The sequence below is a fragment of the Brachyistius frenatus genome, unplaced genomic scaffold (genome assembly GCF_029030835.1).
Source record: "Brachyistius frenatus isolate BFR_SWC_R1_liver_20210118 unplaced genomic scaffold, ASM2903083v1 Contig_124, whole genome shotgun sequence".
Lineage (NCBI taxonomy): Eukaryota > Metazoa > Chordata > Actinopteri > Embiotocidae > Brachyistius > Brachyistius frenatus.
Genome location: NW_027210723.1, coordinates 580,645 through 603,844, shown reverse-complemented (window position 1 = coordinate 603,844; position 23,200 = coordinate 580,645). Strand labels below are relative to the sequence as shown.

The window sequence follows — 23,200 nt, the reverse complement described above, 5'->3', positions numbered from 1 at the left end:
AAATAATCTTTGTCATCATCAAGATCTTTTATGCTTTCTCTCGGGTGACCTCATGTAGGAATGTATTCTGGAGAGCATTCATTGCGCCTGCTAATGTGCGGAGCTGCGGAGCAAAATTGCCATAACCGTAATGATGACAACAGCTATGAATATCATCATAACCATATTCAGCAGTCTCTGCACTACAGCACTGAGGCTTGTTATTGTAAAATGTCATGGCTGATCCATTTGGGGTAAACAAAAGCATTTTACTTTGAAGGACTGAAGCGATTCTGTGTTTGCTGATTTATCATCATATAATTCATTTTTCTGCTCACCAAATAACCCCTCAAAAATCAAATCAGCCTGGATAAAGCATTAGTTCGCCCATGCTGTATCAGACTGTCACTGTCCCCTGTGCTGGCGAGCACTACCTGAGCCGGGCGACACCGGTGGAACCATAACCTTTCTACTCGGGATGTAATGAGAACTCATGAGCGTCTAATCAGATCTGTGTGACCTTCCTCGAGCCCTAATCATGATGGCTGGCAGTGAACACACTGATAATGCACTTCACTCCCAGTTATCAACAGATCCACACTCCCCTGTGGAAAGATGGAAGAGGGGGCTGTGTGGGTGCTAGAGGGGGTTGGGAGAGGGGGGAGGGATCAGTCATTCTATTTAAGCTGTTGATCAAATAATCTGAATTGGGGAAGTTTGTGTTTGTTGAGCTGGTCTATTAGAAACTCCGATTTTATACTTCTTTGATGCAGATATTTTCTATTAGATTTGCCAAAAGATCTGGAGGGCGATTTCTTCTTCCTGAACTCAAAATTATTTTTTTCTTTAATTTAAGAAAATGTTTTTTCTCCCGCACATGTCACTTTTTAAGTTTTTTTCTCTGACAGGTATACTTACTAGACTTAGCTCCTCTGGTTTCTTGACTCTCGTACCAGACGTGATGATGCGCACTGCTAAAACAAAAACAACCATCTTTTCCAATCTTCTTTCCGAATCTACCTCTCTTCTCGACGTTCTGTGTTTGCAGAACCGCCACCATCACTTGCGTCTGCCAAGTAGACAGCATCATGTCATGAATATTCATGAATGAGCATGACATTTCCCCTGCATCCTGTTTATGCCAATGACTAATGCAGCAGAGAGAAGGGAGTCTGCAGATGACTGGGAGGGTTGTGTTCAGGCCTTATATTTATAGAAGGCCCGGTGCTCCGCAGGTACCGGCTAAAGCAAATATTGTCTTAAAAAAATGTAATTATGAAAGCAAATGGCAAATATGATTAAGGAGATGCGTGATGTCAGGGGAAGAAATTGGGATTTTAAAAACTCAGGCATCTTTGATGTGAAATAAAGAGACTTCAAATTCAAGAGTTAACATCTTATAAAGATGTAAGTTTATGTTTCCTGATATGAAACCCTGTGTAATCACCTGATGAAATAAACAACCATCAAATAAATTCATTTCAAGCACCGCACACATTGAGAGATGTGGTTTCCTTTGTATTGGCCTTATTTGAGTTGGAAAGAAATCTCACTCAGATTATAGTATGTACATCTTTTGATCTTCATACAAGGACAGTAAGGCATGTTATGTTCTCATCTCATAATTTCCTATCAGAGAAATAAACGATATCCTTCCGACATACATTTTGGCTGTTAATGTGTTTCTTCTTTTCAAAGGGTGCATTTTTGACGTGCAGTTTCGCACGAGAAGGGACAGAATGTTCCAGATAATGGGACAGCCTGCGGGTCACCCAGCCTTCGGGCGCAGTGTGGGTCAGTGTGGCGTCTCCCCCTGTGTCCATGTTCAGTGCAGGAACGGAGGGACATGTGTGGACTCCGGCTCATCTGTGTAGTAAGTGAAAATGAGAATATATATTAGGATTCATATTCCTGATTATTTTTTAATGACTCTGGCCATGAATAACACATGTAGGCCTCACGGTCGAGTGTGCTTCAGTACATGTATATTTACTTTGTGAACAGACATCAATATCAAACCGAAAATCAGTTACACAGGTCAACTGTAGCGAAAGGAAATGACAGTATTCACAAGCTTTACACGGTGTCTGACTGCGTCCGTCTGCAGTTGCCAGTGCCCATTTGGATGGAAGGGAGCGCTCTGCTCTGAGACCGTGTCTGTGTGTGATGCCGAGCACAGCCCCCCTCCGCTGTGTGCCCATGGCTCCACCTGCATCCCTCTACCGGTCGGATATACCTGCCAGTGCCCTCTGGGGACTGTGGGACTCTACTGCGAGAAAGGTTGCATCACCGACCCTCTGAACCACAACTGCATATGTTTAATTCAATTTTTTTTTTTTTTTTTAATAAGACAAGACCTTCACCATTCAATTATTTAACTGCTACACTGCTTTTCCTGTTCAGCTGTGACCATCAGTGATCCATTCTTCAGTGCCAACCAGTCCTCCTGGATGTCATTCCCACCGATGAGCATTAGACACAGGACTGTTTTGCAGCTGCAGTTCCAGCCTTTGTCACCAGGCGGCATCCTCGTCTACACTGCACAGCATCTCAGTGCCAGAGCGGGTGAGGTCGCCAGCTTTATTTTGATATACAAAGTGTGATTTTTACGGTGCAGATTGCCCATGTGTTGATGTTCCGACAACCAGGATGCCAGATGCCAGCATGACACACATTACCAATCATTGTTTGTTTCAAAAGTCTGACTAATAGCTCATGAGAGAGACTTTGCACTTAAAAACTAAGTATTACATTTATTTACTGCATGCATTTAACTATATGCCCCCTCCATAATTCTGAACATTAATTGGAAACAAATGAATTCTTCTCTAAACTAAAACAGTTTCTTACAAAAGGCATCTGAAATCAGGTCCAGCATGCAGCATAGTGGGATCACAGTGTGTATGGATACAGTCAGATTAATGACATAGAAGTTTTTTTAATTTGTACCCAAGTTGACCTCACTGGCAGCATAATGTAAAGAGAGTTGTAAAAGACTGCTGTCCCACTGCAACATTAGAAAGTTATGTCAAACTTGTAAAACTTGTAAAAAAAAAAAAAAAAATTGTTATCACTGTAAGTACTCATCATACAAATTATAATTTTCATTTGTCATTTTATTAGTCACCAAATGCTATGGTTAATTTTAGATCATAAAATATCACCGCCACGCTGAGGGGCTTAGAGAGGAAATATATTGTGTTAATTGTGCTCACAACCTACAGACATACTGAGCCTGTGAGGTGGACCTGGCGGCATTCAGGCATGCAGAAAAATGTGGCCTATATTTTGAGATATATGTGCGAGACGATGTGAATTAAGTTTGTGCCGCTCAGAGCATTTAACCATTACATTTAACAGTAATGTCCTTGTAACTTTGGTTAATCAACAGAAATATTGGAACTATTCTCCACCACAGAAATACCTTCTTTTTTTGATTAAATGTATATATTTTCTTCCCATAGGAGATTTCCTCTGCCTCTCTTTGACATCCGGGTTTGTCCAGCTGCGATACAATCTTGGTGATGGCAACCACATCCTGCAGTCGGCCAAGAACGTGGACCTGCGCGGCAGAACCTGGCACACAGTGAAGGCCGGTCGAACTGGTAACCAAGGCTTCCTCATCCTGGACAACCAGGAGGTCAGAGAGAATGTGACTGAAGGGATGACCACCCTCGACGTGGCTACAGACATATTCGTCGGAGGCGTGTCCACTCTGAGCTTCGTCTCCACGGACGCGACTGAAGGGGAGCCGACGAGCTTCACTGGTGGCCTGAGAGAACTTGTGCTCAACGGTCAAGAGTTGGAGCTGACAGAGATGGGAGCGGTAAGTGGCGCAAACGTGGGGGACTGGGACGGGACAGCCTGCGGGTACAAGGTGTGCCAAAACGGAGGTCGCTGCAGGGCAACGGGAAGTGACTCATTCACGTGTATATGCCCACCGTTATGGAGTGGCTCCGTGTGCAAACAGTCCGTTAGCTGTGTCAGCAACGTCTGCAAACACGGTTCCATATGTGCCCCATCGGGAGTCCGCTCATACCGCTGCACGTGCCCCTTAGGATGGGGAGGGAAGTACTGCGACACGGAAATATCCGCAGACGCTTTCAAGTTTGTTGGAAACTCTTATGTTAAATATCAGGACCCGAGATACAACACGAGAAATTTAAAGTACACGCAGGTTTCTTTCAGCTTCCTCGCAAGCTCAAATGACGGTCTGATCGCGTGGATGGGGAAGGCCGAACACGAAGATGACGACTACCTCGCGGTTGGACTTGAGGGGGGCCATCTTAAAATTGCAGTCAATCTTGGAGAAAGACTTTCCATCCCGCTAACTTTCAGGAATCTCACTCTGTGCTGCAACAAATGGCACAATATCTCCATATCTCTAAACAGCACAATCATTCAGGTGTTCCTGGACAGGAAGCGGATCCTTTTTCAAGATGTGGACCCATTTGAGCGATACGTAGCCTTAAACTATGGAGGTCAGTTTTACTTTGGAGGGTTTGAATTGCACAGAAATGTATCAACCGTGACGTCTGGGTTGTTTTCACAGGGCTTTGAGGGAACTCTCAGAAATATTTATTTGTTTGGAGACACCAAACCAGTTATTTTTCTGAACAATAGTGAGGGTTTTAATATCCATGAGGGCAATAAGTAATTGTGAAAGTGTAGCTCATGGCCTCAACGATACCTGAAAATTCCCCTTGTGATTTGTGAAATATGATATTAGTTGTGTTTTTTGACATCCTGCTACAAACTAGCCTGTAAGTAGATGTGTTTAATGTTTGACTGTATTTAGGTAAGTTTTCAAAAGTAGACGTTACCCAAAACTCTTATTTTACCACCTGGTTTTTTTTCAACACTGTACAGCTTGGTTTTTCAAACTTTTTTACAGTTCATAGCAATTTTACAAAGATATATTGTCATCTGAATTACCTGCGCTGATAAGAATTCTGTTGGATGAAATATCTCAAACAAAACTTTTGCTATTTCCAAAAAGAAAAAGACATTTGATGTCAAATTTAAGCCCTTGTGGCTGATTCTATTTTTTTTTTTTTTAAATAGCTTTACTGTCAAAAATGACTCTACCAGTACAAGTTAAATTCAGTATCTACGCGGTTTCATTTTTAATACATATACAAAGAAATATGAGACTTTTGATTTTATAATCAACAATAAAAAAAGGATTAGCTTTATTACCAACTGTACATAAACACACAGTGCAAAGGCGCACTTCATCTCTAATGTATATTACAAGCCAAAATGTACATACTTTCTCAACAGAAAGTAAGTTTAAAAAATATTTAAGCATTTTAAAAGCAATTAAATTGAAAAAAAAAACCAAACAATGACACAAAGCTGATGTTTAGATCTCTGTCCACAGTTAAATATTTTCTGTGTTAACAGAAATGTTGAGCTTAACTTAAATGTTTCATAAACTGGTCCACACCTGTATTGTGTTAATGTGAGACTGAAAACTGATCGTTTGTACTCAGTATAGCAGCTCAGTATGAATAAGATATATACAATAAAAAGGTTAAAAGGTTGAAAATTTTCCAATATTGAGTGTTTTCTTGGTCTGAATAGAACTCATTTATAATCCCACTGAAATGGTATCCAATTTTTTTTTCTTTCTGTCGATAACATAAAATGGAACTTCTGTGAAAGATGCAGACCGGTGTATAAAACAACAAACAAACAACTCCACCAGCAGCCAATACAGCCAGAGTGGTTTGTACAAGCCACTTGACCAACAAGCTGACAGTCTCTTAGAGCTCCAAAGTCTCGTCAGGAGGGCTTTGAAATAAAAATAAAAAAAATAAAACATAATTATGAGTAACTGTCTTTTGAACTTCTGCGTCCATTCTCATAATCAGAGTCCCGTCTGTGTCTGTGTCTGTCCTTGTGACGGCTGCCGCAGTCGTCGCTGTGGGGCCTCTCTTTCCTCTTCTCGCCGTGGCGGTCGTCCGAGTGTCCGTGGTGCCTGCTCCTCTCCCTGTGCTTGTCGTCGTGGCTGCGCTCGTGCTTCTTCTCCCGCTCCCGGTCGTGGTGTCGGCTCTTCTTCCCGTGGTGGGAGTCCCTGTGGTGGCTGTGCCTCCCGTGGTGATCTCGGTCTTCTGTGCTTCGCGGCCTCTCCCACGGGTCGCTGTATCGCTCGTCCAGACGCTTGAAGTCTTTGGCCAGGGAAGGGGGTCTGCCAGATGGGTCCGAGTAACACTTGGGGTGCGGTGACTCGAGTCCAGGGATCGCCTGTGATGTGCTGTCCTGAGCCCAGTGGGTGCTATCGTTCTGATCCAGAGTGTCAGGAGGGTCAGAAGAGTAATCGTAGCTGCCGGGTACCTGAGGCTTGTGCTGCTGCGAGGGGAATGGTGCTGAACTGTTGTATACTGGGAGAGCTGGTGCCATTACCGAGTCCTGTTGGGGCTCAGGGGCATCCGTGTTGCTCGCTGCTTGAAGTCCTTGGACTGCCGGGGGATACGTTGTCTGTATTAACACGGCGCCGGCCTGGGTCACGCCGGGGTCCTCCTTTTTACTATCAAGTGATTGAAGAGCAGTTTGGTTGTGTTCTTCAGGCTTGTGCTTGGCCTGAGAAAGCTTTAAATATCCTTGGTGAAATGGTACAATCGGATCATTTCTAGTGCTGCTCACCGCAGGAACAGGTCGAGGACTTGAAGGATCCGAGAGGCTGGCTTTATCCTTTTGTAGCACCATTGTGTCTTCATTCACAGTGGAATATGCTGAAGACTTCTTCAATATTCCACTTAGAGGAGGCTTTGAGCTATTTGTTGGATCTGAAGCAGCTTGAGGCTTTGGCTGGGATAAAGAATTCCCTTCACTCGTTCCTTTTTCAGTTTCAGACAAAAGGCCAGCGTCGCCTTTGTTTGTCGAGGCACAACTGCTGGTTTCAGTCCCGCTCGGAGGTGCTGACAAGCTCGCCAGGAACGCTTCGGTCGATACGTCCGGAGGCTTATCCTTCAGTGAGACTGATGCACCATGGCTCACAACTGCAGCGTCCTTTCCTGATGAGCTGTTCGCAGCAGACGTATCGGCCGGGCCGGCTGGCTCCGGTTCAGCTTTAACAGGTTTAGCTTCTTTCTTCTTGACAACGAAGCGCTCTCGCGGGGCAGAAGCTGCTGGACTTTTTGAGTTGCCAGTTGATGCCTCGGTTTTCAGAGCAGACTGGGTCTTCTGGATGTCGTGCGCTGTTGTTGCGGGTTTACCTCCGACGTCTGTCAGGGGTGGCAGCTCGCCGCCGCCCCAGCCCACTAACACACCCGGGAGAAAGCGGAGTGGTTTTTGGGATTCTTGATTGTTGGTATCCTCGGGGGCGGGTGGTTCTTCAAAAGCCTCTGCGACTGGCTCATCAGCTTCTTCAGTAGTCTTAAGTGGTTTGTCCTTCTCTTTTTTATGTGCAGGAGTCAAGGAAGATAGGTAAAGTTTCTCCTCCTCCTCGGTTGCTCTGTTTTCTTTTGCGGAAATGGTGATGGGCATGATTTCAGGAATGATCCTCGCAGATTCATTTACGTCCACAGGAAGAAAATCTCTCTTCAGTCGTTGGCGTATAATGAGTCCAAGGAGGAGGTTGCCACGGTTGTTTTCTAACCCTGTCAAATGAAAAGATGAATGAGCTTTGGTTGATCAGAAATGTTTGTGTAATTTACAGATAGTAAACAACGATCTAAGCGAGAGTAGGGTCCGGCGTTCAGGTTACCTGGCCCATCGAAGGGAACAAGCTGATGTGGAACTTTCTCTGTGGCACCCAAAGGAACGAGATACATGTCCTTCACTTGTTTCAGGTTATTGGACACCACCCCAAAACGCTTGCGACTGCTGAAGTAGGCATAAAGAAGAGTGTAGGAGATCTCGTCTTCCTCTGTCTCGGGGGCGAAGCGAATCAGGCACACCTCCTTTAATGAAAGAAAAAGGCACGTGTCAGTAAAATCTACACTTAATGAATGAAGCAGCTTTATAATGACATTCCAAATCTGGATGTTAATTGTCTGATATTAAATACAAATTGCTCTACATCAGGAATAATCCTTGTAGCTTTGTTCATTTCCACAGAAAGAAAAGCATTATAATTAGGTGGGGGGGGGGGTTATATTTATTTACTGCATTTCACCTTAGCCTTTACAATCCTGTAACGAGAAAAGCTTTCAAAAACTCACTTTTGTTCCAGTTGCCCGAATCTTCTCCAAGTAGTCCCAAACTATCTGAGGACTTATCCTCCCGCCAACTTGAATGCTGTCCGGAAGGTCCTATTTGACGGAAAAAAAGATCAAACCTTGTGGAGCGTTCACACGTATGGATACAAAGCTGCCATGATCGGGCCTCACAGAGCTCTCAAAGTCTGATTGGCATTCCGGTCCTGTATCCGAGAGTGATGCAGGTCTCAGCATTGTTTGTTGCAATTGGCTCTTTTCTGACTCAAAAGTGCAACAGAGGATATTTGTATAACATTGAGCCTCTCCCATTTTTTGCCACTCTGGTGAAGATGGGCACTTTTTGAGGGTGCCGCATAGCTGCGAAGCCAGGTCTCACTCACAGCAAAGATTCAAATGGCCCATTACTGTCAGTGTTTATGGTCAGGATGGGTCACCATTTTTTAATAGCCATTTAAAAAATAAAAAAAAGCCAAAGGTTTATGCAACTATTCTCTTATCTTAGTTTCCCTCTTTTTACTGGCACCTGGTAGTGATGCCTCACTACTACCAGAAGGTGGCAGCAATGCAACTAAAATCTGTTTAGCAGATAATGTGGGGCGGAGATTAGATGCTTCTGTACAAACAGGAGGGTCGTGCAAAGAATACTATTTGCTGTCGGAAAGATCTGCGTGGAACCTCTTCAAAAAATAAACAAAAATGAAGTGTAGTGCAAACTCTGCCAGGTAAAGCTAGCATTTCATATCATTTAGGAGCAAAGCACCAAACAAACACTCTTTCCACAGATTATTAAACAGTATTTTTGCTTGAAATACACTCCCCCTATTTACTGCCTACAATACTTTGCAACAGCTGTCCAAAATTTTTCCATTTTACCTCAGGCAAGTTGTCCAAAATGCCGGAGACGGGAAACACTTTCGTCATAAGTTTTGCCACAGAGTGCATATGAATGAATCCTCGCCACAGGGACTTCAGGGTGGAAAGGAAAGTAGCTTGTTCATCTTTTCCAGCTGTATGATCCGACCTGTGACAGATACAGCAGCAATGAGGCAAGCATGCAAAAACTTGTTTCACAGCATAGCCCCACTGAGAGTCTGAAATAACTGCTTACCGTCCTTCGTAGCCTGACTGAGCATTTCTGAAGCTCTCCTCTAAAACAGTGAGGTGCAGGTCATCTTCGATGGCCGGCGCTGTCGTGCTCTTCGTCTCTTCTGCTTTGGTGGACTGCCTCCGAACCACTGTGGTAGCAACTTTGACCACTTTGGTGGGTGCCTCCTCCACCGGGGGCGCCATACGACCTTACGGAAGAAAAAAAAAAAAAAAATGCCACAAGTCAGTCACTGTGTCAAGTTAGTAGCAACACTCTGAGAAAGATGTTTTGTTAAAGACTAGGCTCAATGACTCGGACTAGGTGTATTGCTCATGTCAGGGTCTACCTGTGCAGATTTTGCAGTGCAGGTCAAACAAGTGAGACTTGTGTTGGCTGGTAGTGTCTTTGTCCGTCTTGGTATTGTCTGCTTTCTTCTCCGGGGTGTTTGGAGGTTCTGCCGAGACTTCTGTCATTTTGGAAGGAGGCTCAAGCTGAAAAGAGAAGGGAAGATGTTCAAGTAGAAAAATGTTATCGGGAAAAAAAAAAATATATATATATATAGAGCAGAGTAAGATTTGATCTGACCCTTACCTCTGCAGGCTCCGGTGCTTTCACCGGTTCCTGGCTTTCAATTTCAATTTCACCTTTGTGTGTGATCTTTGTGATCGGCCGTCTCTCTACCTCCCTTTGCTCTTTTTCAATCATCTCAATTGTCTGTGAAATGGGGAATTAATTACTTTTAGACAACTACTGAATGCTTTGTATTCCCAACTTATAAGGACATCATTAAAAGGGCAAAATGTCAAAATCTTGCATTATTAACAATACTTGCCGACCCTAAATTTATCACAGTGGATTTATGCAACAATATTTGTGAAACCCTACGGCAAAGGTTCAATCATTACTTACATGTCGGTTCTCTCTTTGTCGCCAAGCAGCCAATTCTTTGGAGGCCAGTTCCTCGGGACTCATTCGAATTAGGTTACCAGGAGAAATTTCCCCATTGACCACCCTCTTAAAGAGGACCTAAAAATATCAAGAAAAACAAAGCAAATGAAACTATGTTTATATCAAATCAGAAAACGTGACATTTGTTTCATGCCTGCTACAAAATAGTACTTACATTGTTTTTAGTGTCTTTGAGGTTAAACATTAAGCTTCTGTACTTGTTCTTGTATTTGTTGTCGGTGTCTTTATACAAGTGAAAAAGCTCTCGCTCTGTTTTCTTGGCAACTTCAGAGGCCCTCTCCACTGAGATGTTCAGATCAGACTCCTTCAACCTACAATACACGAAACATCACATGCTTGGTGCACTTGTTTTGAGTTTTGATTTAAAAAAGACCAAAAAAAACGAAGAAATTTCAGTATTCACACAACTGTTAATTAAATGAATTCCTTACCTATGAATGAGGATTTCTTTCAGAGAATCCCGTACACTTCGCCTGATCGCCTCCACAGAGACAGGCTTCTTTGAAGATGAAGTCTTGCTTTTTGTCTCTTGTTTCAGCTGAACACCTAAGACAGAATGACAATATCTACTGAGCAGGTGGGAAATTGTAGTCATAAGGACAACAGGATATTTCTAGATTCAACATGGAGTTTTGAGGATTTGTATTCACTTCTGTAATTAACACAAGAAAAGCAGGATGACCTTCAACAAGCCCTTACAAATAGAAAAAGACGAGCTGCATAAGCTATATATATATATATGGTTTGCAAAGGCTTCTAAAGTGTAGTTCATCTTTTTGTAGCTTAAGGCTGTTTTAAAGTGCATTTGGTGATTAAATTTGTCATCTGAACTGGCAGTGTAACAGTCAAATTTAGTCTTTAGCAAAAAAAACATGTGGTGTCTCCCAATGTGATGAAATAAAACAAATATGTATACATTCGTGTGTTGTGATTGACTTCAGTCAATCTTGTTGATACTATTGTAATAACAGAAAGACTCAGAAATAAGAGGAGACTCAGCCTGACCCTGAACTGTGGTGATGAAAACAGAAAAAAAAGACAAAAACAAACTCCTCCTTACATGGATAGCTGGTTAAAAAAAAAAAAAAAAAAGTACCTGTTTTATGGAATCCTTCTCTGCCATCTGTGGACTGTTTTCTATCTGGATCCTATTCCAGAAGGGAAGTGGGGAAAAAACACATTAGCCACATTTTTAATTTTGTTAATAATTAAGACAGAAAATGAGCACAAAAATTAAAGTATGTAAAAAATAAAAATAAAAAAAACACATGAAACTTTACAACCCATTGGCCAAAAAGTAATAAAATAAAAAACTGGTTGAATTTGATGTGATGCAAGTGATTTAAGTTTTGTGTGAGAAAACTTTGAGTGCACCTTGTCAACTTGTTGTGCACAACTCTTATAAAGGCCAAGTAAAAGCAAAAAGACAAACCATTGTGTAGTGGCAACACCGTCTGATTATTATCAGGCTGAATTAGCTTGGGGAAACAAATAACAACATATTCTTTGTATGTGAAAGAATAAAATGTATTTCATAAGCTCTTCGAGATGCCACGTACCTTTCTTACTGGTCTGACGCCACCTGACGCGAGTGTCTGGGAGGATTCTGGATCGGCATTCGGAGGCAGCTTCTGATCTTGAACCTCAGTCTTTGCTTGAACCTCAGGAGTACTCGGGGGCTCAGGCTCCGCCTTCTTGCTTTCCTCCTCACAGCACTTCAAGCACACGTACATCTGGTCCTCCTCCTCCATTTCATGTACTTTCGTCAGGTCGAGACCAACGCAGTCGCCGTGGAACCAGTCGTCGCAGCGACCACAGCCTACCATGAATCTACGCAAAGTAAAGCTATTATTAAAAGGTGTGTTTGTGAACAAGCATCACTCCGGCTGAATTATTAAACGTTTATATTGTACAGGACGTATTTAAATGCAACACTTACATGTTATTGTGGTGTTTTTTGCACAGACCGCAGCAGTTGTTTCCATCCCAAAGAGTCTCGTTATGAGCAGGTTGCTCCTCAGCAGTTTCCTTCTTCGCAACGGGAGCGTTATCTGGAATAAAGAGCTGCGGCTCCTCCACAGAGATGCTTCTTGTATTTTTGCTTTTCAGTCGCTGAAGAATCTTCTCTGGCTTTTTCGGTTTGGACTTGTCGTGCCCTCCTTCTTCTGGTGATTTTAAAGAATTGCCTGGATGACTGTGCGCCGGGTGAGTTGCCTCAACTTTGCCGCTGTTGTGAGGATTAGTGTGTTTAGTTGGTCCATGCTGCTCAGCCGCACGGTTGCCCGATGACGGGCTCTTCTTCACTGCAGAGCTGGGTGAACTCTGTAATTTTGGTTTCACTTTAACGTCTCCTGTACCCTGTGTCTTTTGCACTTTAGTAGCATGCTCACTTTGGGTGTTTTCTGCAGGCCTTTTCAAGTGTGCAACATCTTGCCCCTCTTTTTGAGACTTCATTTTGTGCAGGTCTCCTCTTTGGATGATTTTGGATGGCGTGTCTTGAGGAACTTTATGTTCCTTAATCATATTGCTTGTTTTGCATGTAACCATGTTCTTGTTCTTGTTCGATGTCAGTCCTTGTTTAGCCTTGAGCAGAGTTTTGGCCACAACCTGTTGCTTATCCTTTCCGTCGGTCTGATTACTAACAGTAGTTGTGGTGTTCTCATTGCTCTGTGCCTGCTTGGTACCCTCCTTTCCTTTATTGACTACTGTCTGCTTTTCAGAAGGACTCTGATTGTCAACTTTTGTCTCTTGAGTGCAGGGGCCCCCTATTAATGTCCCATTGGAGGTCTGCACATCATTAGGATTCACGTAAGGGCCCAGTCCGAGGGCTGCATCATCAACAGAGCTCTTCTCGTTTACATCCATCTGTGCTACATTCTCCGGGGTGGGATTCTGTACATGGACAGCATCATCGGACAAAATGGTAAAACCAACATCCCCGCCGTAAGAAAAACCGTCTTCGAAGCACACAGACTGGCTTGTATCAACACTTTGTGTGTAAGAGGGTCCTGGAAGCAACTCAATCTTGAATCCTCCGATTGTGACGGTCAATCGTCGCAATATGACTGAAGGTTTCAGCCATAATCCACCGTCAAGATCATTAATATTAATCCGCCCTCCGAGAGTTAATTCTTTCTTCAGCTGTGCACCTTTGACTCCTTTCTCAATAAGAAAAGACTTGCGTAGCCTGTTGGCTGGTTTCCTTCCCAGTTGTCCTCGAATCATGGTGTTGGTGGACGTGTTAGGCTGCTGTTCTGTTTCAACAAGAGAAAGACAAACATATTAAAATGTGTAACACCACCTCTAATTTAAAAATATACTATGGTGGATACAGGAACACGAATGAGCACCGACTTACCGCTCTCTGAAGTGTGCGGACGTTTGTTCTGCCTGCCAATGAGTTGCTTAACTTGAGCGGACTCTGCAACATTCAGTTCACTATTAAGGCCTGAGGATGCTGAACCACTATCGAGGCCTGCGAGATGAAAAATAGCATTTGTGTCAATGTGAGAAGCAAGTGATCTGAAGAAAACAATATTAAACACTAGTAGTCCAGGATAAATGGCAGTCAGTCATAACAGCACATTTACAAAGACCTTCATTATTGTATCTTGTCTTGTCTCTTTATGATAAAGTAAAGAAATCATGAACTTGAGACACTCAAAATAAAGATATGAAACACTATTTGAATGTGATATCTGATACTGCTAAAGCTTACCGACAGTGTTTGAGTACAGATAGCTCTTAATGCTTCCTGCATATCTCAATGTAAGGTGACCTGCCAAAGTGTTTGGTTTTTATCAAGCACAAGCACCAAAAAAAAGTTGACGTAAAATTCAAATGAGCAAATCCAGCACAGAGAAAATGGGTCTGCTGATGACCAAATAATGTTAGCAAGCTGTTGTATTCACAACTTCCCCCACCAAGTTTTCCAGTTGAACTGTGAATGACATTTAGTGAACGCAGCTGCATAAAATTTGTTTTAGTCACGTGTGCTGGTTAGCTTTGAATTAAAGTTTGAAGAACAAATCTACATTCGGGCCTTATCGACCACTATTTTGTCTGCGGACATACTTGCCGAGCCAGTGATCTGAAAGGCGGGGTCTTCATTGTCCAGCAGGTTGAACTGAGCGCTAGCACATCCGAACATGGGATCTTTGTCACTGAGCATGTTCTTCAGCGAGTCCTCCAGTCTGAGTCCGGTCCCAAACTCACTGCTGGCTTCACATTCCAAATTCTGACCGGTTATCAGCGAGTCATCCAACTGGTCACTGGGTATGAGATGGTTAAAGGTGTCCACAATATCCATGAATGCTGCTGCCTTCCTGCAGCAGAACACAGACAGGATGTAGATGTATATATATATAGATAGATATATAGATAGATAGATAGATAGATAGATAGATATAGATATATATAGATAGATAGATATAGATATATATAGATATTTATTTTTAAAAAAAACATTCTTCATCAAGGAAGACAATAATTGTTGCTTTAGGACGGCTTTCATGGATCAATGTCGATCATCCCAGCAGCACAGTCTGTATCCAACAGGTCTCAGGGGGGGACATTTTGGACAAATATTCACCGGTTTCAAAGGCCAGAGGAAACTAGACGTAACTACTCGCAAGCACATTAACCGATTCGTTATTATTATTATTATTATTGTAGTGTCTGCCGCGCGTGGTTATTCCAGCTACAGACGGGACCGTACATTAAGACACGTGTTCCAGCTGTTCAACAGAGACAGACAGGTTCAAACTTCGTCCCTGGGACGCCTCCGTCAGCTGGTTTGCTGTACTGCTGCGCGAAGACAAACGTCGCTAGCACCTTTTAGCCGATCCCCGCGGGTCACTCGTGTTTCACAACGAGTTTGAGGCATATTTAACGAAGGGCGAGAAAAAAAGAAAAAAAAAGCCCGACTTAAACAATCCTCTAAGAGGGGTTGGCTGACGGTAAATGAGTCGCAAGGTAATGTTTAATAATAAAACAAAAAAAAAAAAAAAAAAATCAAGCAACGCTGCGACTTCACAACCTGGAGCAGGCCAGAGTTCAACCGTCTGCAAAACCGACACGACACGTACACCTGTCACCAGACCCGACGAGAAGCGTCCACGCTGGTTGCTTTAATATGAACCAACACGTCCACAGGAAACATCTTTCTGAGACCCGCTTTGGGCCAGGAGGTGATTGCTAGTTAGCGTGCTAACGTTATAGGACGGCTAACAATAATCCGCTGCGGGAGCACGACGCTGAAGTTAGTTTCCGATTCGACACTTGAGGAGGTAAATTACGTGAAACCTGCTTTGTTTCTGGGTTTTTGTTGTTGTTTTTTTGCAACTACTAGTGCAGTAAAAGCGTGTTTATGATTTATAATATATGAAACCTTTATTGTATTTGTGGAAAATGTAACAGAAAACGTTTTTTTGTTTGTTTGTTTGTTTGTTTCCCTCCTAATGTCGACCACGTTAAACCTGGTCCGGATCTAAAGCTACGATTATACAGATCAAACTGGATGACGAAAAAGAGGCTTAGAAATGATTAAAATTCTCAAGTTTCAGATTTGTTTTGATTAATAAAGCTGCATTTTTTTTATTTTTTTTTTTACTGGACAACTCCACGTCTGTCTGTGTGGGGGGGAAAAAATGAAATGTCCCATTTCCTACAAAATACAAATATAATAAATGTTTTCAACAGACTGGAAAGTACGTCCAGACTGAGTCGATGCTTTATCTCGATGGTCTAACACGGTTGTTGTTGTTTTTTTTTACAGCATTAAGAAGTTTTAAATAGAGAAAATGAATCGCTCAGTTTTTTGTTTTTTTTAAATCAGGGTTACCTACGAATCTGAAGCTAACTTCAGCGTCTCCGGGAAAAAAAAAAAAAAAAAAAACGCAATCATGTATGTTAGCAAGCTAACGGTAACTTATGGAGGAAGTTACCACCCGAAGTAACTCACTGTTAATTAAACGTTATCGTCGCAACTAAAAAAAAAAAAAACAGCATTTGCACCAATTAACACAACGTGCCGGAACATCTCAAATCCGCCACACAACGTGTATAAACATGTAAGTTAGGAAGCTCGAAGCTAAATGCTAGGTCGCTTTAGCACAGGCCCCCCCCCGTATGCCAAGTTTGTTTGTAGCCCGGGATGACACACACACACACACACACACACACAAGCTGTTTTAGATCATCAGAAATATTATTTCTCTTACTGCGACGCTGCTGCCAACTCGTGTGAGGTTTACATACCAGCACAGCTGCTCCCTGGCGCTCCCGGTAACTTCCTCCAAGTCGAGCCGTCATTCGTCCCGCTGCTGCAAAGCCCCCAAGACAGGCTGGTCACGTGGCTTCTGTTTACAGGTAGCGTAGCAGCCGACCGGAAGGACATATAGCGCGTTTATTGTGACCCCACGTGTGCAGTCGGAAAGAAGTTTCAGACCGGGTTTGATTGTTGTTGCGCAGAAGAAGGAAAAAAAAAAAAACAACGTTGTTAAGAAGTCGACTTTTCGGACTCGTTCATCCGACGCACGAAGAGAAAATGGAAACTGGACGATGTCCCAAGTCAAACTAAATGTTTGCTGTCTCTCTAGAAAAAAAATTTGAGTGAAATATCTGACATTCTTTTGCTTGGAAAAACACTTGAAAAGCAGGTTCTTGCTTTTGCCCATTGCATGAACTAAGTTGCATGCGTGGAGCCATATATCCTTAAAATACAAGATCTTTAAAATATATATATATATATAAAATCATTTTAGAGGCTTACCTTTTGTTTAGTTTTGGGATTTCAGATGGAAAACATCCACGCACACAACTGCAGTATCAAAACTGTGTTAATCTACATTTCTATAACTTAATTCGTTTTTGCTGTATATAGTCTGTGTGTGTATTTATTCTTTTATTGCTCGTTTTTTTTTTTTTTCGAAAATAATTATTTTGTATTTATCTTATTTTGTTTATTTCATACGTATTTGTAAATTTGTCCATAAGATGCTGCTGTGACGACTAAATGTCTCCACTGTGGGATTAATAAAATCTAATCTAATCTCATCGAATGAGGAAGTATTTAGAAAACTGAACTGAAATGTACTGCCAAAAGGTGTTTAAGGTTAATTGAAAGGTACAGACTTTTAATACTCGTGAAAATTGACAATATTGGAGAAAAAAACACATTTAGAGAAATATGTTTTATTCATTAGCCATCATCCAGTGTAATTGTATTGTCCACATTCTGATCTAACGTATGTGACCTACATAGACCGTACTTCAAGAATGAGCCTCCATGTGTTTCAGTTGTTTGGGAAATAAAATTGTAAAAAAGTTAAGAAAATGAATCAGACATCCTACATTTGTAGAAGTCAAATGTTATCTGGAATTCAGAAGATAAGGAAAAATAGTTCCAGTGTCTCCAAGATTGAGATTTACTGTAAGCACAGTAATGTTTCATCTTTCACAATTTAAATTTCACAGTACACATGTACAGCGCGTAGCTTTAACATCACAAAACAGACAGAAGAAAGCACTACTCATTTAATTTGGCTACAGTCAACAAATGTTCACCTAGACAGACAAAATATTTCAAACTGCGGTGAATTATTAGAAAACGTGTGGAATACAGTTCCATACTTTCAGCACAGTGAGTACAATAAAAACGGTTAAAACTATTATTGGGACAGCTGTTCTTTTACTCTTTCATTTGGGTCTAATCCAAACCACAACACGTCCTGTTCCACGGCAGCCCAAGCCATTCGCTCTGTGGTAAAGGTGGCAGCCCACTGACCTGACGGAGAGACGACAATAGCACCTCCTGCACCTCGGACTCGGTCTCCCATGTGCTGCAGAGACACCTGTGAAGCTTCTGATACTGATTTACCTGTTAAGGGAAGAAGAAATATGAAAAATAGTTACAGATAAAAAACAAATTTGGAGAATCAGTGTGGTTATGTAATTTCACAACACATTATATATCAAATTCTCCCTTAATAATTCAAAGCCATAGTTCAAATATTCATATGATTATATCAAAACCTGCTCAAAAACAAACCATTTGGAAACAGTGATGACGCAAATTGAAAACATTTGCACTAATTCTGAATTGCCACAATAACATGAAAAAATAATAACTGTGACAGCTACAGTGAAAAACTGTGATTACTCTAAACTATATGATACCTGGGTGTCATTCTCACTGTTTTGATCTTATTCGTGAATTCATTTCACCGTTAGTTTTATTTAGGATTATCCCAAAACCAGAGCATCAGGTATCAAGTCAAGAAAAAGTCCCATAAACAGTACGTGGCTTGTCTGTAAAGAGTTTGACAGTATGTTACCTTACCTTGTTCAATATGTGAAAGAATGAGTCTGGCCAATGTGACTTTAAGAATAGATTCTCCGTGACCAGTACAAGACACAGCACCACTGAAGTTGTCTGCGTATCCACCAGAGCCTTATTTATGAGGGAACAAGATTGTTATAAATTATAAATTTGATCTTAAAACTGCAGTGCGGAATTTTTTTCTCCCCCTTCAGACAGTAAAAGTAATTACAAAATCGCTGTCAACACGTGCTTACACGATCTGCTCCGCGTTAGCCTTCTATGTTACCACTGTTGCAGCTCTAAAACGGTGGATAAATGGTTTTGAGTATCACAACACCCAATCAGAATTTAATCCATTTGGTCCAGTAACTTTTAGACAGTCCAGAAGAGCTGCACATATGAATAATTTTACTCACATTGAAATTAGTAGAGAGCTAAACCAGAAGTTAGCTGGCTTGGTGGTCCAAGCCCAGCACGCCAATGTCACACCAGACATGTACTTATACTGTGAAAGATTTATCTGGTGGTGATAGGTTTAATTAGCATTTTCTAAAATCCCTTGGCCTGAATTGAACGTTCATTTATGTAAAAGTCACGCTCAATATGTTAAAATTGTTTTGATAAAGTAAGTCTAATGATGATCATGAAACCTGAATTAGTGTATTCTAATCAGACAGTGTATCTGACACCTTAAAAAGAGATATTTTAGAAAGTGCAAGTAAATGAAGTCATACCAATAACCGGAGAGTCTCCTACTCTGCCGACCATTTTGTTCCTGATCCCTCCAGTTGATGTTGCACATGCAACATTGCCATCACAGTCCACAGCAACCGCCCCAACAGTGTCATGGGCCCTATGATGACAAGAGATTATATTTCAGATTATATTAAAAAAAAAAAAAAAATTAAAATCACATATGCAATCCCCCATGTTTAGCAGACTACTTGAGCTCATTTCTAGCCGTTTATTTAGAGCTTGAAGATTTTATATTGCAAATGATCTGCACATAAAATAAAAGATTAGATATGAAGAATCTAATGCTGTGCAGTACAGTAGTTGTTTGTTAGAGTAAATTGACACATTATATTGCTACAGTAGCTGATAAGACTTTTGAATGCCCATTCATTTCTCAGTATAACAGCATCACAGAGCAGTTCCTCATGTCTCCTGAATAACTGAAAACAAAGGTCATTTACAACGAACATGCTTCTACAGTGGGTTATAATGCAGAGGTTTGTTCAGATTCAGTAGCCATTTAACTAACTGTCATCACTTTCCATTGAAACAATAGCCATCAAAATACCATTATGATTCAAAATTATTTAAAGCAACTCTGGTGTTTTTGTCTGATTTTGGCCAAACAGATTTGAATTGATATAGTTTGATAAGTGAGCTCCAGAGTTTATATTAACTCAGTTTCAGGATAGTGTCACACCAGGCTACTCAATCAAGAAGAGGACAAAATAAAGTGAGACACTGCAGGTACGCACCACTGACAGTTGAAATCCTCGTTCACTCCGGTAACATAATTCTTGTGCTTCTCCCATTCTGTCCTCTCATACTCAGACACCAGCGTTTCAGTGGGAACTCTGACTACACCGATGCTCTCAGCAAACAGATTTGCACCTCTGTCTGTCAACATGATGTGGGAAGTCTGAGATTTTCAATGGCGGCAAACATGAAAGAAAAAGTTAAAGCAGAAAATATATCTCACGGTACTTAAACATAAAGTTATGTTAGTATTCACTGAAGAGTGACATTTTATTCAACCTTTTTGTACCCTACAATTTACTGGACAATTTGACCATTGCTGTCTATCCACGCCATTAAAATATCATTACAGAATTTGAATCACTGATTAAATCTTATTAATAAGTCTTATTTTCAAAGACAGACAGAAACAGAGTACTTAAGAAAAGACCTTCTCCATCACTGCCCGTGCCAATGACACAGGGTTGGCGACGTTCTTTGCTGAAGACACAGCACCACAGTCAAGTGTCCGTCCATCCATGATAATGGCATCCAGCTCCACCTCTCCATCAGTGTTCAGTGTTGCTCCGTGCCCTATAGAGAGTGACGGGATGGAGATATGATTTCCTTCTAGTTTTGTGTGCAAAGGTAGGACAAACTATGATGTAGATCAGTTTCCACTTCTTCAGATGTAATTTGTCTGCTTCGCCCTCAAAAGTCCACTGGGTGGGGCAAACTAGCGCAACAGCAGCAACACAGCACAGTATTTCTAATGTATACATCACTGATATTGATACTTGATTTTCTTAGCACATTAAATCATTTCACAACTTTCATTGATGTAAATGTCAATATAAATGTGGGCATAAGTACTTTTATTGCATACTGTCTGTTTAATGGAGTTTAATTCATATAAAAAAAAATATAATTTCAGATTTAGCTCAGTGCACGGTATTAGTCAAAAGACCCTGGTTGAATTCAGGCTTACATACATTTTATTTCAGGTTTTACTTTTGGTTAATCTTTGTAAACAAATAGGCAAGAGGCGACACTGTCAGGAAATGTGTTGTTGTCTTTGTCAGTTCTGAACTAATTAAGACTTTTGAACCGTGAAAAAAAATTCTACATTAATTCAGTAAGCAGCGATTTGTTCTTTTGTACAGCATGTAGAAGTCTTCCTTCTCTTGGACTATAACAGATTATGTTGTTTATGTCAATTGTCAGTTTTTGTTTATTATGAGGGTGGTCTTATTTATTGATTCACTGTGATGCTATGACACTTCTAGTAAAAGATGGTCTTTTATCAAAATATATGAGAATTTGTCAGGGGAAAGATATTAATGATATTAAGGACAGAATACAGTTCTGGCACAGCAGAGTAGTTTATAGACAGATTCTAAAATGTAGATTAGGTTTTGGTGCAGCCTGGGTTAGGGATAAAAAAACAGATTATGAGTATGAGTCTCAAAAATGAGAAACATAACCACCGCTGATCCTCATCTCTCTATGCAGTCCAGATGGATGTTAGTGTGACCACCAGCAGATGGAGACAGTGGTTTTAGGTTTAACTGATTTATTTGAATAAAGCAGGAGGTAGTTAGCCCTAAAAAATGTGTGTGATAAAAGAGAGCAGCAGGAAATAAGTGTTCAAGTATATATGGATAACATCCGTCGGCAGATATTAGATCACTTTATTGTCAAATAAAAATGTCTGTCAATGGGACAAAAAAATGTTTGAGAATAATTTTGAATACCTGCATTAAACACGTTGTTGTCCTCCATAGCCCTCACAGCTGCCTCGACAGCATCCAGTGCATTTCCTCCTCTTTTCAGCACTAAAAACCCTTCATGTGCTGCAGCTTTTACTCCATCGACAGAGGCCTTGGCCAGCTTGTCTGGTATGGCCCACGCCCCACCATGCACCACCAACACTGCTGACATCTTTAAGGCCCTGCAGGAAAAAGTACAAGCTACTTCACACAAGTTACAGCTGAGAAAAATATCTTTATTATGAGCAGCATTAATAAAGACAAAGAGAATATTATAGTACCTATATTGTCTTTGGTTTGTCAAAGAAATACAGAAACAGTCAAATTCGAGAAGAACAAACAAAAAAAGACACAAATGTAATAAATACAAGAGGTATTTAAATTCTAAACTGTATTGGTAATTTACAATAACTATTTCTTACTTTCTGGTCTTATTTGCACCTTGGACTGGAGGGTAAAGTTTAACTGCTGTTGTCAGCAGTATCAAGGATTAACTTTAAAACTTAATCTGTCTAACCATTTCTCAGCAGATTACTACACTACCATGTTTTCCACACAAGTTTAATTTTTTTTCTAAATGTGTCGCAACTTGCATTATGTTTTCTGATGTCTTCTGCAAACAATCTGCAAAAATATAATAATTTACATAGTCATTACTTTTATAATTGTTTTCCCTCTCATTTCTACGTCATTTCCATGTCAAGACATTTGCCTATATATTGTCAAGCCAATTTAAATTTTAAAGTAATCGACGAGTTCGGTTAAAGTGTTAATTTGCATGAGCCACAGTGAAACATGTTATGGCTGCAGCGGCAAATCTCCAGGTGCAATTACAAAAACTGTTTTTTTTATTCAATCAAGCATTATACTATAACAATTTTAACAGTAAAAATATGTCTCTTATTAATTTCATTGTAGCTGGTTGGGTCAACATGTCGTGACAACACAGACTGTTTATAAAAGAGTGACAATCAAACACGCGGGTTTTTCCCTACCTTTCCTGATCTTCACACTTCTTCCCGGGTGAGAGATCCCTCCGCCATAGTCACATGATCTTGAGCGACTTGTTTATATTTATCAAGCCTGATAAAATTCAAAATAAAACTTCCGGTAAATCTTTTCAAAGTTAAATCCTCGTCAACCATCATGGTGAGCTTTGAAATAAAGAAGACAACGTGACAAAAGTCATCTTCATACAATTTCAAACTGTTTATTCAGGATATATTCATGCAAATGCAGTTTTTTTTACAAGTCTAATAAAAAAACAAGTGTCAAACAAATATTGACCAACATCCATCCGTGCATCACCATGTAGGCCTGATAAACCTCCTAAGATGTGATCCATCAGATATACAACCACTGCACATGAGTTATATGTGCATGTACTGACACATGCAGGGAGGGACCAGTCATCTCTGTCTCTATAAAAAAAAGTATA

At 40.9% G+C, this 23,200-nt stretch overlaps 3 protein-coding genes across 5 annotated transcripts in view; 1 reads left to right on the top strand and 2 right to left on the bottom strand.

Annotated features, from left to right (window-relative positions):
- The window catches only part of eys (eyes shut homolog), a 138,021-nt gene extending 133,385 nt beyond the window's left edge, over positions 1–4,636 (top strand). Inside the window, exons 47-50 of the mRNA XM_069713923.1 lie at positions 1,678–1,852; positions 2,087–2,259; positions 2,383–2,544; positions 3,444–4,636. Of these exons, the coding sequence (XP_069570024.1) occupies positions 1,678–1,852; positions 2,087–2,259; positions 2,383–2,544; positions 3,444–4,636 (1,703 nt within the window). The remainder of the gene's footprint in view (positions 1–1,677; positions 1,853–2,086; positions 2,260–2,382; positions 2,545–3,443) is intronic.
- Positions 4,637–5,149: 513 nt separating this feature from the next.
- phf3 (PHD finger protein 3) lies at positions 5,150–16,535 on the bottom strand. Of its 3 annotated transcripts, none has more exons than XM_069713924.1 (16): positions 16,459–16,535; positions 14,275–14,525; positions 13,559–13,675; positions 12,140–13,454; positions 11,760–12,030; positions 11,297–11,348; positions 10,632–10,746; positions 10,355–10,511; positions 10,141–10,257; positions 9,823–9,945; positions 9,578–9,722; positions 9,253–9,439; positions 9,018–9,165; positions 8,148–8,237; positions 7,691–7,886; positions 5,150–7,583 (listed from the first exon to the last, which is right to left on the bottom strand). In XM_069713924.1, exons 2-16 carry the CDS (start codon positions 14,507–14,509, stop codon positions 5,809–5,811), a joined length of 5,043 nt encoding a protein of 1,680 aa, XP_069570025.1. In that variant the 5' UTR covers positions 14,510–14,525; positions 16,459–16,535; the 3' UTR covers positions 5,150–5,808. The 3 variants fall into 3 exon arrangements, with proteins under 3 accessions (XP_069570025.1, XP_069570026.1, XP_069570028.1); XM_069713925.1 differs by lacking the exon at positions 16,459–16,535 and adding an exon at positions 16,422–16,443; XM_069713927.1 differs by lacking the exon at positions 16,459–16,535 and adding an exon at positions 15,288–15,632.
- An 843-nt stretch (positions 16,536–17,378) lies between these two features.
- LOC138629944 (isoaspartyl peptidase/L-asparaginase) lies at positions 17,379–22,820 on the bottom strand. Its single transcript, XM_069713945.1, has 7 exons — positions 22,758–22,820; positions 21,748–21,944; positions 20,445–20,587; positions 20,014–20,177; positions 19,258–19,376; positions 18,542–18,652; positions 17,379–18,079 (listed from the first exon to the last, which is right to left on the bottom strand). Exons 2-7 carry the CDS (start codon positions 21,932–21,934, stop codon positions 17,871–17,873), a joined length of 933 nt encoding a protein of 310 aa, XP_069570046.1. The 5' UTR covers positions 21,935–21,944; positions 22,758–22,820; the 3' UTR covers positions 17,379–17,870.
- Positions 22,821–23,200: the final 380 nt, after the last annotated feature.